The sequence below is a fragment of the Aulonocara sp. 'chitande type north' Nkhata Bay genome, unplaced genomic scaffold (assembly GCF_057382095.1).
Source record: "Aulonocara sp. 'chitande type north' Nkhata Bay isolate Kocher_YH1m ecotype deep benthic unplaced genomic scaffold, A_spYH_male_GT1.1 unmapped_scaffold_2, whole genome shotgun sequence".
Classification (NCBI taxonomy): Eukaryota; Metazoa; Chordata; class Actinopteri; order Cichliformes; family Cichlidae; genus Aulonocara; species Aulonocara sp. 'chitande type north' Nkhata Bay.
The window spans coordinates 90,581-108,742 of NW_028234334.1; the positions used below are offsets into that span (position 1 = coordinate 90,581).

The 18,162-nt window shown below is 42.3% G+C and overlaps 1 protein-coding gene and 1 long non-coding RNA gene across 3 annotated transcripts; one reads left to right on the plus strand and one right to left on the minus strand.

The window, feature by feature from the left end:
• Positions 1–553: 553 nt before the first annotated feature.
• LOC147300753 (uncharacterized) lies at positions 554–16,232 on the plus strand. Its single transcript, XM_086284818.1, has 2 exons — positions 554–3,001; positions 13,382–16,232. Exons 1-2 carry the CDS (start codon positions 681–683, stop codon positions 15,774–15,776), a joined length of 4,716 nt encoding a protein of 1,571 aa, XP_086140944.1. The 5' UTR covers positions 554–680; the 3' UTR covers positions 15,777–16,232.
• Positions 8,525–12,979, minus strand: LOC147300754 (uncharacterized). Of its 2 annotated transcripts, XR_015127500.1 has the most exons (3): positions 12,571–12,970; positions 8,773–10,624; positions 8,525–8,693 (listed from the first exon to the last, which is right to left on the minus strand). It is a non-coding gene; the product is annotated as an uncharacterized LOC147300754 (long non-coding RNA). The 2 variants fall into 2 exon arrangements; XR_015127499.1 differs by having other exon boundaries at positions 8,525–10,624; positions 12,571–12,979.
• Positions 16,233–18,162: the final 1,930 nt, after the last annotated feature.

Here is an 18,162-nt window from a genome sequence, read left to right on the forward strand (position 1 = left end):
CAGATAGTTCTTTGTGGTGAATGAAATACGGTTACAGTTTCAAGAAGTTTTAAGCACCAAATCCGAAATCCAAGCACTGCAATATTAAAATCCAATTCAATTTCTTGTTTGCTCCGAAATCTACGACATGACTATATACAGAAAAGCTTGACATGGTATGCAAAAAAAACCCCGAAGACAATACAAATACAAATACATGAACAAAAAATGTTTTAACTGTCAGTTATGTCATTTTAAAATTTTCCAAAACTAACATTTTCTTTGATTGACTGATATTAAATTGATTAGGGTCAAGTTTAGTGTGAACAATATTACACAAACAAGCACGTGTATGCGCATGCGCACATATTAGAATCCATTCCATCGCTTCTAATATGTGCGCATGCGCACATATTAGAACCCTTCCATCGCTTCTCATATGTGCGCATGCGCACATATTAGAATCGCTTCGATCGCTTGTGACGTGATAACTTTGCTTTGATCCTTTCTGATGTCATAACTTTGCTTTGATTCCAAAACCTATAAATAGGAGCGCTCACCTGTTACTTTATGCTTAACGGACGTTGACCTGCAGCAACTAAAACCCTTTTGAGAAGATTTGAGAGCAATTTACAAGAGAAACCAAAACAAGTTCAGTTTTGTTTCTCACCAATTCACAGCGCAAACAGACACATTACACCATGTCAGCCAACCCATCCTTCGGCTCAGATGAGCTTGGAATATCTAAAGGGACCATTTTGGGAGATCACCACATGGTGGAGGCTTTCCTTGGAGAAGGAAGCTTTGGTGTCGTAACGAAATGTCGCGATACAAAAAACAACAAAACTGTTGCTGTTAAAGTCAACAAAAGCGACCCTGAAATTCTGCTCCAGGCAAAACTGGAAATTTTCATCCTGGAGCAGCTACGACGCTTGGATCCAGACAGGTGCAACATCGTCGAATGGAACGGCTATTTCCTCGATGGAGAGCGCATTTGCCTGAATTTTGAACTCCTCGACCAAAGCCTGTCAGACTACATAGGGGACCGGAATAACCAAGGTCTCCCAATGAGAGAAATCAGGCCAATTTTGCATCAGCTCGCAAATGCTCTATTCCACCTGGGTTCTGTGGGAATAGTGCATGCTGACCTCAAACCTGTCAACATCATGGTTGTGAACCGCAGTGAGTCTCAAGTCAGAGTCAAACTTATAGACTTTGGCATCGCATGTAACACCTCTGCAGTGATTCCTGGTGACTGTGTGGGGACAATTGGTTATTGTGCACCTGAGATTATGCTTGGCACTCCATATGATGAAGCAATTGACATGTGGTCTCTGGGGCTGGTAGCTGTGGAGCTTGCTACAGGGGTGCCTCTCTATCCTGGGGAAGACGATTATGATGTTTTGAAATTCATAATTGAAACCCAGGGTCAGCTACCAGATCATCTCCTAGAGTCTGGCTTGTACACTGACAGCTATTTCATCGAGGATAACCACAAGGAACAGCGCTGGACATTTAAGACCCCAGAACAATTTCAATACGAGACAGATTATCGATCCAAGGAAACTCGATCGATAAAACTTAAGTGTCTCGATGACCTCGAAAAACTGCTGAAAGTTAGGCGAGGACCGGAAAATGGCCAAACATTATTTGTAAGGCTAATCAAAGAAATGTTGGCCTTGGATGCAAATCAGCGCATAACACCCTCAGAGGTTCTGAAGCATCCCTTTTTCCACCCTGGCCTCTCAAGGAGAACCCCCTGCACTGACATGAATAGTACAGGGGGAGAACTCCTTGTGCTCTCTCAGCAGCCTTCAAGCTGGAAAAGTCATGGATTGCAAAAATTCAGCTGCAGTTTCCAAAACTCAGTTGAATTTCCTCAAAAAGGAGACATCAACACCTCAGCCAACCCATCTGCCTCTGAAGATGATCTTCAAATAACGGAAGGGACCATTTTAGGAGATCACCACGTGGTAGAGGCCTTCCTTGGAGAAGGAGGCTTTGGTTTAGTAACCAGATGTCGCGATACAAAAAACAACAAAACCGTTGCTATTAAAGTCAACAAGAGCGACCCTGAAATTCTGCTCCAGGCAAAACTGGAAATTTTCATCCTGGAGCAGCTACGACGCTTGGATCCAGACAGGTGCAACATTGTGGAATGGAACGACTATTTCCTCGATGGACAGCGCATTTGCCTGAATTTCGAATTGCTCGACCAAAGCCTGTGGGACTACATTGGGGACCGGAATAACCGAGGTCTCCCAATGAGAGAACTCAGGCCAATTTTGCATCAGCTCGCAAATGCTCTGTTCCACCTGGGTTCTGTGGGAATAGTGCATGCTGACCTCAAACCTGGAAACATCATGGTGCTGAACCACAGTGAGTCTCCCGTCAAAGTCAAACTCATAGACTTTGGCCTCTCATGTCCTGCTTCTGCAGTGATTCCTGGTGACCGTGTGGGGACAATTGGTTATTGTGCACCTGAGGTTATGCTTGGCATTCCATACGACGAAGCAATCGACATGTGGTCTCTGGGGCTGGTAGCTGTGGAGCTTGCTACAGGGGTGCCTCTCTATCCTGGGGAAGACGATTATGATGTTTTAAAATTCATAATTGAAACCCAGGGTCAGCTACCAGATCATCTCCTAGAGTCTGGCTTGTACACTGACTGCTACTTCATCGAGGATAACTACAACAAACAGCGCTGGACATTTAAGACCCAAGAACAATTTCAATATGAGACACATTATCGATCAAAGGAAACTCGATATATAAAACTTAAGTGTCTCGATGACCTCGAAAAACTGCTGAAAGTTAGGCGAGGACCGGAAAATGGCCAAACATTATTTGTAAGGCTAATCAAAGAAATGTTGGCCTTGGATGCAAATCTGCGCATAACACCCTCGGAGGTTCTGAAGCATCCCTTTTTCCACCCTGGCCTCTCAAGGAGAACCCCCTGCACTGACATGAATAGTACAGGGGGACAAAACCTTGTGTTCTCTCAGCAGCAATCATCGTTTGGGTGGCCAGAATTCTAGGGGAGCTAGAAATTCTTGTGGAAAAAAAGCCCAAAACAATAACATCAACAAAAAAAAGCAATGAATGTGGTCTTAAACTTGGGCACAATTTGGCTTGAAATCCATCAACTAATCTCTCAATATTCAAAGCGGAGCAGCAGACAACTTACCATCACATCAGTCCTTCAATCAGACCTACAACAAACGTCTTCAGTCTCTCACCCCAACCGGTCGCAGCAGATGGCCGCCCCGACCTGAGCCTGGTTCTGCCGGAGGTTTCTTCCTGTAAAAAGGGAGTTTTTCCTTCCCACTGTCGCCAAAGTGCTTGCTCATAGGGGGTCATATGATTGTTGGGTTCTCTGTATGTATTATTGTAGGGTCTACCTTACAATAATACATACAGCCTTGAAGTGACTGGTGATGTGATTTGCTGCTGAATGAATTCGGAACTAATTGGAAATCTGGATATTAATTAAATAAACCTGCTTTGAGCATCAATTAATTGTTGTTTGAAATTCTTTATAAATATATAAATATAGTGCCACTCTTCTACTGTTTAAATTGCAACTGTTTAAAACTGACTAATTTATTCATACACTTGAGCATAAACACATGCACAGTAAATGGCCTGTACTTGTACAGCGCTTTACTTAGTCCCCAAGGACCCCAAAGAGCTTTACACTACATTCAGTCATTCACACATTCACACACTGGTGATGGCAGCTACATTGTAGCCACAGCTGCCCTGGGGCGCACTGACAGAGGCGAGGCTGCCGGACACTGGCGCCACCGGGCCCTCTGACCACCACCAGTAGGCAACGGGTGAAGTGTCTTGCCCCGGGACACAACGACCGAGACTGTCGGAGGCGGGGCTCAATCTGGCAACCTTCCAATTACAGGATGAACTGCGAACTCTTGAGCCACGATTGACCTATATACACATATACTTTACAGTACTAGTCAGTGCTTACATACTAGTTCTTTTCCCTACTTTTTCATGCTTACTGGTACAAATGCCTGTTACTAGAGTTAAATGCTATCAATGTATTCTCACAGTTATGGAACTGTACAAATGCATACAAAATAACGCTCACGTAAACATAACTGTGCACTAGTTTGCCCTTATTGCTGCAGTTTGTTTCAAGTTGTTCTCTCTCTCTCTCTCTCTCTCTCTCTCTCACACACACACACACACACACACACACACACTCACTATGTAACGTTTCAGCAAAAAAATACCGCCCCTCCCCCCCACAGTGACACCACCACCACTAGTCTGCACAGCTGACATAAGGCAGCATGGATCCATCCTTTCATGCTATTTATGCCAAATTCTGACCCGACCATCTGCATGTCAGAGCAGAAATCAAGACTCATCAGACCAGGCAACATTTATCCAATCTTCTCATGTCAAATTTTGAGAACTGTAGCTTCAATTTCCTGTTCTTAGCTGACCAAAACGCTCTTCTGCATTCTTTGGTTGCAACAAATGGTTGTATGAGCTACGGTTGCCTTCCTATCAGACATTTTTCTCTGACCGTTGACATCAATAAGGCAGTTTTTCCAAGAGAACTGCCTTTCACTGGATATTTTCTCTTTTTTGTCACCGAAAAGGGTGTCTGTGTTACTTCTTGTCTTATATATATTGTCTCTGTTTTCCTCTGTCCTTTGTCAGAGTGCCTGTTCACCTACCCCCTGTGTCTCCATATTCCCAGTGTTCAAGGTTTCCAAGTGTTTTCCCAGTTTAGGTTGTCATGGTTGGTTCTGTTTGCTACTCAGCCAGAATAAACAGCTCGCTCTTTTTAAAAGTAGGCTCCAGAATGGATGATGGCATGTTCGCATGTCTTTATGCAACACTGAGTGTGCTGAACTAAAGGTAGGCCTAGTTTCATTTTCATGGTCATTATTATCAAGACAATGATTACGCCTTATTCTGATTATTTCTCCCTTTTGGAGGTGTAACGTTTACATGAGGGGTGTAGGAACATTTCCCCCTAAATATTTTTAGATAAACTTTTGCTAAAGTCACAGTTTTTGTCGTATTGATGATGCAGCTAGAATAAGTGCTTTTAAATAAAAGAATAACCATTCAAAGTGCTCAGTGGTGAAACTGTAACTCTTTCAGAGTTTGACAGCTGGACAAGTGATGCCGTATTTAAAGAAACATGAGATGAGTGCAGCATATTATCTGAACAGAGATCATTCAATGAGCAAGAATAAACACTGAAAGAGAAACACTTCACTGTTGATTATCATATGAAGTCTAATGAAAGCTGTTAATCTGTTAATATCCTGTTAATCTGCAAATACAGAACATGCGACTTTAAAGCATCCAGCAAAGTGATAACTGTCCTCTGCCCACTAAGTAGTGACTCTACAAAAGATTATTTTCAATATCATCTTTATATTATATTTAGTTATTCTCCAGCGCAACAATGTAAGGAGCTCTGTGATTGGTTAGGAAAGGACAGACTGGCCACCTGGATTTTTCTTCACTGCACATTGATCCATAGCTTTGCTCTGTAAAGGCTAACAAAGTGCTTTTGCTTTACAAAGACATTCAGCGTCGGTATTCACTCTTTTAAAATGCCACTGAACACTGGAGTGAAATGGAGCCCTGATCCTCAGAGTTTTATTGTTGCTAACATTTCTTATAGATAGCACAGATAGTGCCCCACTGCAGTAATCACTCATGTCTAGATATTCCTGTCAAAAAGGAGTTTTTCCTCCCCACTGTAACATGGCAAACATAGCAAACGGATAAACCAGCTGAAGCTTCAGACAGCCGTCAGACAGTGAAACACTGCCATCTGCTGGACTCCAATAACAAAGACGCTGCTTTGACGGGTGAGGGAGTTTCAACAAGTCTGCAACGACTCAAGCATCAAACTACAGAACTATTATAGCGGACATGGTGCTCTAATGACTGCTTCATTAACGCAGGTCAGAAAGGATCAAACATATCAATAAATTATAAAACACAAAACGTCTCTTATTGCCCAGGGCTCAGGAAGTGAGTGTGTTCCTTATAGCCTATTAAACCTTAGCAGGTTATTTTGATGTGTTACAGATGAAACAGCTATCCAGTAACATTCAGCTACAAAAATGCTTTTTTATAATTACTTTTTTACAGCTTCGCACTTTTACACAAGTTTTATCATCAGTGTCACAATGGCTGCTGCTAAAATTGAGTACAAGATATTTGTTGGCCTGATTAAAGGTCTTGATGCGTGCTCAATCATCCAGGGAAGTAAATCTCCAAAAGTTGATCCTGTTCTTCTGGACGTAGCGTTTTCAGTCAGAGAAACCAGCCGACTGAAGGAACAATGGGCTGGGAGGTCAGTTCCTTAATCATGATTATGCAAATTCTCATGACCATTGATCAACAACCACTGATCAATGGTCTTGAGTACCATTCACAGAGAGTTGGAGAACGGCTGCAATCACAGCATTGTAAGATGGTGACAGATGTACCCTTAGGCCCCCTCCTTGATTCAGAGAGGGTCTTTCCCTTTTCACGTAAATGGCCTCCTTGACTCCGCCCTCAAACCAGCGTTCATTGCAGTTATTGTTGACAATCACATTGTATCGTGTAACCATCCAGCTCACATATTCAATGTAAATGATTTGTTGAACTCAAGACATGATGAATGTTCCTGCATTAAAACACATCCAGCCTAGTGTTCTCACTCTCCCTAAATGGATCTGTTACATTAGTGATATGTGGGAGTTGTGTTTCAGTCTTTTCCACATGAGGACATTTACATTTAGTTTTTGCTTTACTGATGAGTGGCTGGTTAACCTGCAGTGGTTGAAGTATGTGTCGGTCGTCTGGAAGAGTAGGTGTAGAAGACGTCTTTAATGAATGTAATGCTCTGAAGGTGTCAGCGATTACTGTGAATTCATTATAAAAGTGGATTTCAGTGAATAAAGACAGGCCCTCATGGTGAAGCTCAGGAGTCCATAAAGTGTAACAGGAGAGCTGTGTCATACTTTCAGAGATTTTACATGAGCCAGTCTTTCAAAAATTACATAAATAAATAATTCATTCATTCATCCACAGGAAACACAATGCTCATATCTGAAAGTAAACTCTGATATATATCCCCGACTAGAGTTAGTACTAAATAAAGGCTAAATAAATGACTAAATATATAAAGACACTCTCCAGAAGAAGAAGTTAAAGGGATTTTATTTATTGTACAAGCAATATCTTCATAAGAATGACAAATTCTGCAGACATATTACCTTCTTACTGAACCTGTATAACTCACACACAGACGTGTCTGCTGCTTATCTTTGTTCAAACATGATGTTTTATCTTCTCTTCAAAACACATTACTCATCTTTCTGGCATCGTGTTACATGAAAACACCTGCATTCTACCTGTGTCATTGTACCACAAAGACAATGATTGCAACACTGTGCTTGCAAAATAGAAGAAATAAGACGACCAGCAAATACATAAAAGATGGTAAAAGTGATTCCATCTTTGTGTCTCCTCCCATTGTTTCCCCAGTCTGTCTAGTTCCCATATTCCCAGGACACCGCTGGACAACAAGTGGGTATTCCAAGACTGAGAGACAGCCAGAGTTGGCAAAAGATCAGACATTCTTAAGTAGAAGTAAAAATACTATTGTTCCAGTGAAAGTTAAAGTACTGATTCAACTTCATTACTCAGCTAAAGCAAAAAAGTACAGGCTCGAAGCGCTTACAGAGAAAAGCATACAACAGAATGCTGATGGCGGCAGTAACACACACTTGGAGGAGAGGCTCCAGCCGTCCATTCCAGCCCTATCCCTAACATTAACTCTAACCATAACTTTAACCTTAACCCTATCAGGTCTTGTTTTACAAAGCGATTCATGATCAGAATAAAAAACACATTTACACATACTGATGATTTGTCACATAGCATCGTTACCTGTTGGGATGAGAACGTGTTGTTTCCAGAACACCACAAATTGGGGTGTCTGTAGCTCAGGTAGAGCAGGAAACCTACTAATCAGAAAGTTGCTGGTTCAATGCCCCTCTGCTCCAGCCTGCATGCCAAATATCCTTGGGCAAGACGCTAACCCCAAGTTGCTCTCCGATGCATCCATCGGGAGGATGAATGCGTATTAATGTTAGATAGAAAGCACTTACAGAGAAAAAGCATAGAAAAAAGTGAGTGCATGAATGAGGCAAGTTGTAGAGAGTAGAAAGGTTTTATACAAGAACCAGTTCATTTACCGTTATATTTTAGTTTTATTTTCAGTTCTGTACTTTTTACATGTAATATTGATTCATTAGATTGACTACATGTATTAGACCTAACTTGCTGACAGCAAATTTAAACGACCGTAATAATTTATTTTCAGCGTCTGAAATATTTATTTAGTTTGTTTTTTGTTTTCTTTTTGGCTCCTGATATTAGTCAACTACTATTTGTCAATGTTGAACTAATAATGAATCTAAGAACAGCTATTTGTCACGGTTGTCCAGCGTCAACCGTGGGGATGTGAGGAAGGAGGAGCCAGGCACGGAGCTCTGAATGCAAGCAGTGCGTTTATTTACAGTGAATGGAAAATAACAATAAATCCGCAGTGCGTTCCCGACTCCCGTGAAATGTCCTCTTCCCAGTGCTAGTGTTCCTTGTCTCCGCTCCTCAGTGTCTGAGCACCCCGTGCTCGCTGCCCTCTCGTCTCCACGCTTCTCCTGGGGAGATAACAAACAGGCAGCCGTAAGACACATACAATGCGGCAGACTATCCGTACTGACTGGCCGAGAGACTAACGTGAAGTCACGCAATGATCCAGCGTCAGAGAGAGCGCCGCCGCATTCTTAAGTAGCTCCTCCGACAAGGCTTGATCAGCTGTGTGATGGTCTTCAGGTGTGGCCAACCACCTGGCAGGGCCACACCCACCAGGCCTGAAGGTGCCTGTAAACAGGTGCTCTCAGAAACGCCGGCATCCACACACACACACACACACACACACACACACACACACACACACACACACACACACACACACACACACACACACACACACACACACCTGCAAGCAGGGAGAAGGAGGGACAGCACACCAAAAACACACATGTCCATAACTGCTGGGTCGTTTAGACTCCTGAGCTGTGCACGAGGGGTCGACCACCCACTGGAAGGCCGGGCACTAGTTTTCAACCGTAATATACCTGATGTGCTCAGGTAACCTGTAGCGCCATGAAACCTCTGTCACACCAGGGCGCATAAAAAATGATGCTTTAAGAGACTGATGGGATCGGGCAGCAGGGAAAACATCCACAAAATGCTACTTTCAGTTTTTAAGTAGAGTCATTACATGCTTGTTAAAAGCAAACTCTCATATAGTTTTTAATGTGCTTCTTTCATTACAATGACTAGATAAAGAATGTGGCACTGTCTCTATTTAACACTGGCTACCCCAAAATGTTTCCAAACCTTCAACCGTAACTTTCACTGAGAGATTTTTAGATACGGTTATTGAAGCTGTGGGGTTAATTTTTTAAGTAACACGAGACGAGAGGCAGCAGCATACACACAGAGCATCAGTGATAGAAAGCTAGGCTAACATAGGGTAGCTACCTGTTCAAGGAGAAACATGTATAGGCCCATCTCAAGTGCCAGTGAACATCTAAATGATTCAGGGAAGACTTTGGAGAAAGTGCTGTGGGGAGATGAAACGAAATTATGTGGCTTTAACTGACCTTTTGAAATAGGAGTGTGATGCAAAAAATAGCATCCCTGCAGTCAAGCAGAGAGATGGAAACATTATGATGTGAGCTACAGGACGACTTAGTCGGGGTTCCAAGCAGTCAGGAAATGTGACATCGTCAGACTGCAGGCCACGGATTGGCTTGTCAGTCGCGGCACTCAATGAGTCATGAGACGGTGTCTTTCACTAAAATCAAAACTGCAGTTTTTTTAAAACCCTGCAACAAGGCAAATAGCTGCACAACACCGTGGTTTCCAAGTGTGACAAAAAGCCACAGATACATCATCGCTGCGACGTCTTCCTTTGTTGTGGCATTCGTGTTGCTCATAAATGACAACATGGACATCGGGCCGCACTCAGACGAGGACCCGGTGCATCGTCTGTCTCATCTCAGCCAGTTTACTTACAAACTCTTTAAGTTTGAATTTTAAAGCCAACAATGTGCACAGGGCAGTGATATTTCAAATGAAGGTAAACTATTCCAATCTCTGCAGCCCCAATTGTGTATCACACACACACTAAGTTCTCCTCCTGCCTTCAGCCCAACCGTTGAGCGCGATGACAAATAGAGCCGCAGAATTTTGCTGCTGTGTAATTAAATTGAGACGTGGGGTCAAAATTCCCACCTAGATTGAGTGAGATGAAATAGAAATCGGCTCTCCTCTAACTGACTTTATAGAAATAATTACATCAGCTGCATTTATAACTGTTATTAAATAACAGCAGCACACGAGAACTAAAGTGTAATCCCAGCACATTTCGCTTCGCTTGCACTGATTCTTTAGAGATGACGACCGTGGTGGGTAATTAAGGGCAAACAATATACAAGTGGCGTGAAAAATGGAGGCTGCATTACCTTTCCAAAGCTTCCTTTCCCGATGGCCCGCAGTATCTGGAAGTGGTCAAAGTTTACTGTGGAGAAAATGAGAAGCAGTTAGTGAGAACGTGTCAGTTTGAGCTGAGCTATAAAACAGGGAACATGACATGTACAGCACTGTGCAAAAGTCTTGAGCCATCCCTCATTTGCTTCCAGGGATCCGGACTTCCCTGTAATCTTTAAAGTGGTATTAAGGAATAGCTCTCCAGGCTTTTTAAAGTGTTTCTGATTTTTAATCCAGGGCTTGTATTTGACCACTTTTTGTCTGTTAAGACCCTTCACACTAATCTCTGAAACATTCAAACATAAACAGACACCTAAGTCACGGAAAGGACCAGAAAACTTAACAAAGAACCAATTTTAAATTGTATCTGTACACATTTACTTGCAGCCTATTGCAAAAAAACAAAAGCCCACATCATTTGTTCTCACTTCTTTAGTTGAAGAATGCAGTTAATAACACCGTTAACACAGACTGACCTGGCAAAACACGAAAAAATAAGGGGGTGGTTCAAGACTTTTGCTCGGTACTGTATGACAAATGCAAATGTGCACTTCACAATGTATCGCTGCACTTCGGCAGTACTGTGAAGATTAAATGTTTTTTCCTTCCCGATGCATGTGAAAGGTTAAGACTTACATCTCCAAATGTACTGGAACTGATTTGAACCAGAGGACTCAGCCACACTGTTACTATGTACTGCATAAACACGTTTACCGATGAAGGTAAATCAGACGCTGTCCTGACTGTGTGGCTAAATTTTGTGCTGAAAGCATCAAATCAATTGAATATGATTAACTTGCTATGAGAGGTTTTTACTCCAAGTGTGACTTTTTCTGGCTTCATACACCTTTCAGGGTCAAATTCAAGCACTTTGTAAGCACGTTTAATGTCCATTTTCAACATTTTCCAGCACATTACCATAAAAAGGATGCATATTTCACTTCGCATCACCTGAGTAAGACCACGTGAAAGGCCAAATTAATAAGTCTTCTCATCAGATATTGATGCTTCTTTCTTATGTGACACAAAAAACAGGAGGAGACAGATCTTTGCTTGTGTTGTTTTTTAAGTTCATTCATTCAAAACTAACTGTAAGACGCTTAACTACATTGTGCAGTCTGTGTTATTGTTGTAGACCTAATTATCACCTTTAAAGTGTTTGTGCTAATAACATCATGTAGAGTAAGACAGGCATAGAGAACAGCACTGACTGGGAGAGGCTTTGAACACATGACATACTCAGATCAATTCAACACTTTAGACTTTAAAAATGCACAAGCGTCTTTCAAAAACCCATTTATTTAATCTATCATCATTGATATTATTATGTACAGTTAGAATGTACTGTTCATCTCCCTTAAATAAACAGGCAGCCTTAAAGTGTGAAATAGTCACTTGTCTACTGTCTCAGTGGCTGATAGTGCCCCACAGGCCTCAATGTCAGCTCGAAGCCATTATGTTTCAATTGTTTAATGATAAACAGATTTTGAATGAAAGCGAGGAAACTTCGCTAGCACAAAAAGTGCCTATTCTTTCTTCCCATATGGTTCAGTCATATTACCGTCATTTCCCCCTAAGCTGTTCCCAAAGACACCAGGTTAATACTTGAAAAGGCTGCAGCGATACACAAAAATATCATCAATATTCTGTTTACTTGGTGACAACGTCGCTTTTAGCCTTCAATCAGAAAGCCTGACGTTGGCTAGTTAAGCATCGGGCTAACGTTTAACGCTTTCACTTGAGGGAAGTAACTCGTATTACTGCTACTGCTGTGTAATCTTGGTTCAATTCACAGCATATTCTACAAGTTACCCTGCAATAACTAACTGTTAGAATAGCGCCACCGTATTGTATCGCACTGAGTGCACTTCAATCCTTTGTCCCGCGAGTTTGCTAGCTAGCAAAATAATAATACCAATTTTAAACAAATAACATGTGTAACGTACACACTCGAGAAAATTATTTACTAGTACTTACGCAACTCCCCCGTTGTGAAAACGTACAAATCCTTCTTGTATTTTTCGTTTTCCAGCAAACACTCATTAAAACGGCCTCCAGGCACATTAGCGCACTCACCCCCGACTGATCAGGGAGGGGGTGGGGGGTCACACACTGAAACAGACTAACGTGCAGAGGTACAGCCCAGGCAGACAAATGTTGCTTTTAGACTTTGCGACTCGTTTTATTTCTCTATCTGATAAGAAAACTATTCAATCAGATAGTTCTTTGTGGTGAATGAAATACGGTTACAGTTTCAAGAAGTTTTAAGCACCAAATCCGAAATCCAAGCACTGCAATATTAAAATCCAATTCAATTTCTTGTTTGCTCCGAAATCTACGACATGACTATATACAGAAAAGCTTGACATGGTATGCAAAAAAAAATTCCGAAGACAATACAAATACAAATACATGAACAAAAAATGTTTTAACTGTCAGTTATGTCATTTCAAAATTTTCCAAAACTAACATTTTCGTTGATTGACTGATATTAAATTGATTAGGGTCAAGTTTAGTGTGAACAATATTACACAAACAAGCACGTGTGTGCGCATGCGCACATATTAGAATCCCTTCGATCGCTTCTCATATGTGCGCATGCGCACATATTAGAATCGCTTCGATCGCTTGTGACGTGATAACTTTGCTTTGATCCTTTCTGACGTCATAACTTTGCTTTGATCCGAAAACCTATAAATAGAAGCGCTCACCTGTTACTTTATGCTTAACGGACGTTGACCTGCAGCAACTAAAACCCTTTTGAGAAGCTTTGAGAGCAATTTACAAGAGAAACCAAAACAAGTTCAGTTTTGTTTCTCACCAATTCACAGCGCAAACTTTACACCATGTCAGCCAACCCATCCTTCGGCTCAGATGAGCTTGGAATATCTAAAGGGACCATTTTGGGAGATCACCACATGGTGGAGGCTTTCCTTGGAGAAGGAAGCTTTGGTGTTGTAACCAGATGTCGCGATACAAAAAACAACAAAACTGTTGCTGTTAAAGTCAACAAGAGCGACCCTGAAATTCTGCTCCAGGCAAAACTGGAAATTTTCATCCTGGAGCAGCTACGACGCTTGGATCCAGACAGGTGCAACATCGTCGAATGGAACGGCTATTTCCTCGATGGAGAGCGCATTTGCCTGAATTTTGAACTCCTCGACCAAAGCCTGTCAGACTACATAGGGGACCGGAATAACCGAGGTCTCCCAATGAGAGAAATCAGGCCAATTTTGAATCAGCTCGCAAATGCTCTATTCCACCTGGGTTCTGTGGGAATAGTGCATGCTGACCTCAAACCTGTCAACATCATGGTTGTGAACCGCAGTGAGTCTCAAGTCAGAGTCAAACTTATAGACTTTGGCATCGCATGTAACACCTCTGCAGTGATTCCTGGTGACTGTGTGGGGACAATTGGTTATTGTGCACCTGAGATTATGCTTGGCACTCCATATGATGAAGCAATTGACATGTGGTCTCTAGGGCTGGTAGCTGTGGAGCTTGCTACAGGGGTGCCTCTCTATCCTGGGGAAGACGATTATGACGTTTTGAAATTCATAATTGAAACCCAGGGTCAGCTACCAGATCATCTCCTAGAGTCTGGCTTGTACACTGACAGCTATTTCATCGAGGATAACCACAAGGAACAGCGCTGGACATTTAAGACCCCAGAACAATTTCAATACGAGACAGATTATCGATCCAAGGAAACTCGATCGATAAAACTTAAGTGTCTCGATGACCTCGAACAACTGCTGAAAGTTAGGCGAGGACCGGAAAATGGCCAAACATTATTTGTAAGGCTAATCAAAGAAATGTTGGCCTTGGATGCAAATCAGCGCATAACACCCTCGGAGGTTCTGAAGCATCCCTTTTTCAACCCTGGCCTCTCAAGGACAACCCCCTGCACTGACATGAATAGTACAGGGGGAGAACTCCTTGTGCTCTCTCAGCAGCCTTCAAGCTGGAAAAGTCATGGATTGCAAAAATTCAGCTGCAGTTTCCAAAACTCAGTTGAATTTCCTCAAAAAGGAGACATCAACACCTCAGCCAACCCATCTGCCTCTGAAGATGATCTTCAAATAACGGAAGGGACCATTTTAGGAGATCACCACGTGGTAGAGGCTTTCCTTGGAGAAGGAGGCTTTGGTTTGGTAACCAGATGTCGCGATACAAAAAACAACAAAACCGTTGCTATTAAAGTCAACAAGAGCGACCCTGAAATTCTGCTCCAGGCAAAACTGGAAATTTTCATCCTGGAGCAGCTACGACGCTTGGATCCAGACAGGTGCAACATTGTGGAATGGAACGACTATTTCCTCGATGGACAGCGCATTTGCTTGAATTTCGAATTGCTTGACCAAAGCCTGTGGGACTACATTGGGGACCGGAATAACCGAGGTCTCCCAATGAGAGAACTCAGGCCAATTTTGCATCAGCTTGCAAATGCTCTGTTCCACCTGGGTTCTGTGGGAATAGTGCATGCTGACCTCAAACCTGGAAACATCATGGTGCTGAACCACAGTGAGTCTCCCGTCAAAGTCAAACTCATAGACTTTGGCCTCGCATGTCCTGCTTCTGCAGTGATTCCTGGTGACCGTGTGGGGACAATTGGTTATTGTGCACCTGAGGTTATGCTTGGCATTCCATACGACGAAGCAATCGACATGTGGTCTCTGGGGCTGGTAGCTGTGGAGCTTGCTACAGGGGTGCCTCTCTATCCTGGGGAAGACGATTATGATGTTTTAAAATTCATAATTGAAACCCAGGGTCAGCTACCAGATCATCTCCTAGAGTCTGGCTTGTACACTGACTGCTACTTCATCGAGGATAACTACAACAAACAGCGCTGGACATTTAAGACCCAAGAACAATTTCAATACGAGACACATTATCGATCAAAGGAAACTCGATATATAAAACTTAAGTGTCTCGATGACCTCGAAAAACTGCTGAAAGTTAGGCGAGGACCGGAAAATGGCCAAACATTATTTGTAAGGCTAATCAAAGAAATGTTGGCCTTGGATGCAAATCAGCGCATAACACCCTCGGAGGTTCTGAAGCATCCCTTTTTCGACCCTGGCCTCTCAAGGAGAACCCCCTGCACTGACATGAATAGTACAGGGGGACAAAACCTTGTGTTCTCTCAGCAGCAATCATCGTTTGGGTGGCCAGAATTCTAGGGGAGCTAGAAATTCTTGTGGAAAAAAAGCCCAAAACAATAACATCAACAAAAAAAAGCAATGAATGTGGTCTTAAACTTGGGCACAATTTGGCTTGAAATCCATCAACTAATCTCTCAATATTCAAAGCGGAGCAGCAGACAACTTACCATCACATCAGTCCTTCAATCAGACCTACAACAAACGTCTTCAGTCTCTCACCCCAACCGGTCGCAGCAGATGGCCGCCCCGACCTGAGCCTGGTTCTGCCGGAGGTTTCTTCCTGTAAAAAGGGAGTTTTTCCTTCCCACTGTCGCCAAAGTGCTTGCTCATAGGGGGTCATATGATTGTTGGGTTCTCTGTATGTATTATTGTAGGGTCTACCTTACAATAATACATACAGCCTTGAAGTGACTGGTGATGTGATTTGCTGCTGAATGAATTCGGAACTAATTGGAAATCTGGATATTAATTAAATAAACCTGCTTTGAGCATCAATTAATTGTTGTTTGAAATTCTTTATAAATATATAAATATAGTGCCACTCTTCTACTGTTTAAATTGCAACTGTTTAAAACTGACTAATTTATTCATACACTTGAGCATAAACACATGCACAGTAAATGGCCTGTACTTGTACAGCGCTTTACTTAGTCCCCAAGGACCCCAAAGAGCTTTACACTACATTCAGTCATTCACACATTCACACACTGGTGATGGCAGCTACATTGTAGCCACAGCTGCCCTGGGGCGCACTGACAGAGGCGAGGCTGCCGGACACTGGCGCCACCGGGCCCTCTGACCACCACCAGTAGGCAACGGGTGAAGTGTCTTGCCCCGGGACACAACGACCGAGACTGTCGGAGGCGGGGCTCAATCTGGCAACCTTCCAATTACAGGATGAACTGCGAACTCTTGAGCCACGATTGACCTATATACACATATACTTTACAGTACTAGTCAGTGCTTACATACTAGTTCTTTTCCCTACTTTTTCATGCTTACTGGTACAAATGCCTGTTACTAGAGTTAAATGCTATCAATGTATTCTCACAGTTATGGAACTGTACAAATGCATACAAAATAACGCTCACGTAAACATAACTGTGCACTAGTTTGCCCTTATTGCTGCAGTTTGTTTCAAGTTGTTCTCTCTCTCTCTCTCTCTCTCTCTCTCTCACTCACACACACACACACACACACACACTCACTATGTAACGTTTCAGCAAAAAAATACCGCCCCTCCCCCCCACAGTGACACCACCACCACTAGTCTGCACAGCTGACATAAGGCAGCATGGATCCATCCTTTCATGCTATTTATGCCAAATTCTGACCCGACCATCTGCATGTCAGAGCAGAAATCAAGACTCATCAGACCAGGCAACATTTATCCAATCTTCTCATGTCAAATTTTGAGAACTGTAGCTTCAATTTCCTGTTCTTAGCTGACCAAAACGCTCTTCTGCATTCTTTGGTTGCAACAAATGGTTGTATGAGCTACGGTTGCCTTCCTATCAGACATTTTTCTCTGACCGTTGACATCAATAAGGCAGTTTTTCCAAGAGAACTGCCTTTCACTGGATATTTTCTCTTTTTTGTCACCGAAAAGGGTGTCTGTGTTACTTCTTGTCTTATATATATTGTCTCTGTTTTCCTCTGTCCTTTGTCAGAGTGCCTGTTCACCTACCCCCTGTGTCTCCATATTCCCAGTGTTCAAGGTTTCCGAGTGTTTTCCCAGTTTAGGTTGTCATGGTTGGTTCTGTTTGCTACTCAGCCAGAATAAACAGCTCGCTCTTTTTAAAAGTAGGCTCCAGAATGGATGATTGCATGTTCGCATGTCTTTATGCAACACTGAGTGTGCTGAACTAAAGGTAGGCCTAGTTTCATTTTCATGGTCATTATTATCAAGACAATGATTACGCCTTATTCTGATTATTTCTCCCTTTTGGAGGTGTAACGTTTACATGAGGGGTGTAGGAACATTTCCCCCTAAATATTTTTAGATACATTTTTGTTGAAGTCACAGTTTTTGTCGTATTGATGATGCAGCTAGAATAAGTGCTTTTAAATAAAAGAATAACCATTCAAAGTGCTCAGTGGTGAAACTGTAACTCTTTCAGAGTTTGACAGCTGGACAAGTGATGCCGTATTTAAAGAAACATGAGATGAGTGCAGCATATTATCTGAACAGAGATCATTCAATGAGCAAGAATAAACACTGAAAGAGAAACACTTCACTGTTGATTATCATATGAAGTCTAATGAAAGCTGTTAATCTGTTAATATCCTGTTAATCTGCAAATACAGAACATGTGACTTTAAAGCATCCAGCAAAGTGATAACTGTCCTCTGCCCACTAAGTAGTGACTCTACAAAAGATTATTTTCAATATCATCTTTATATT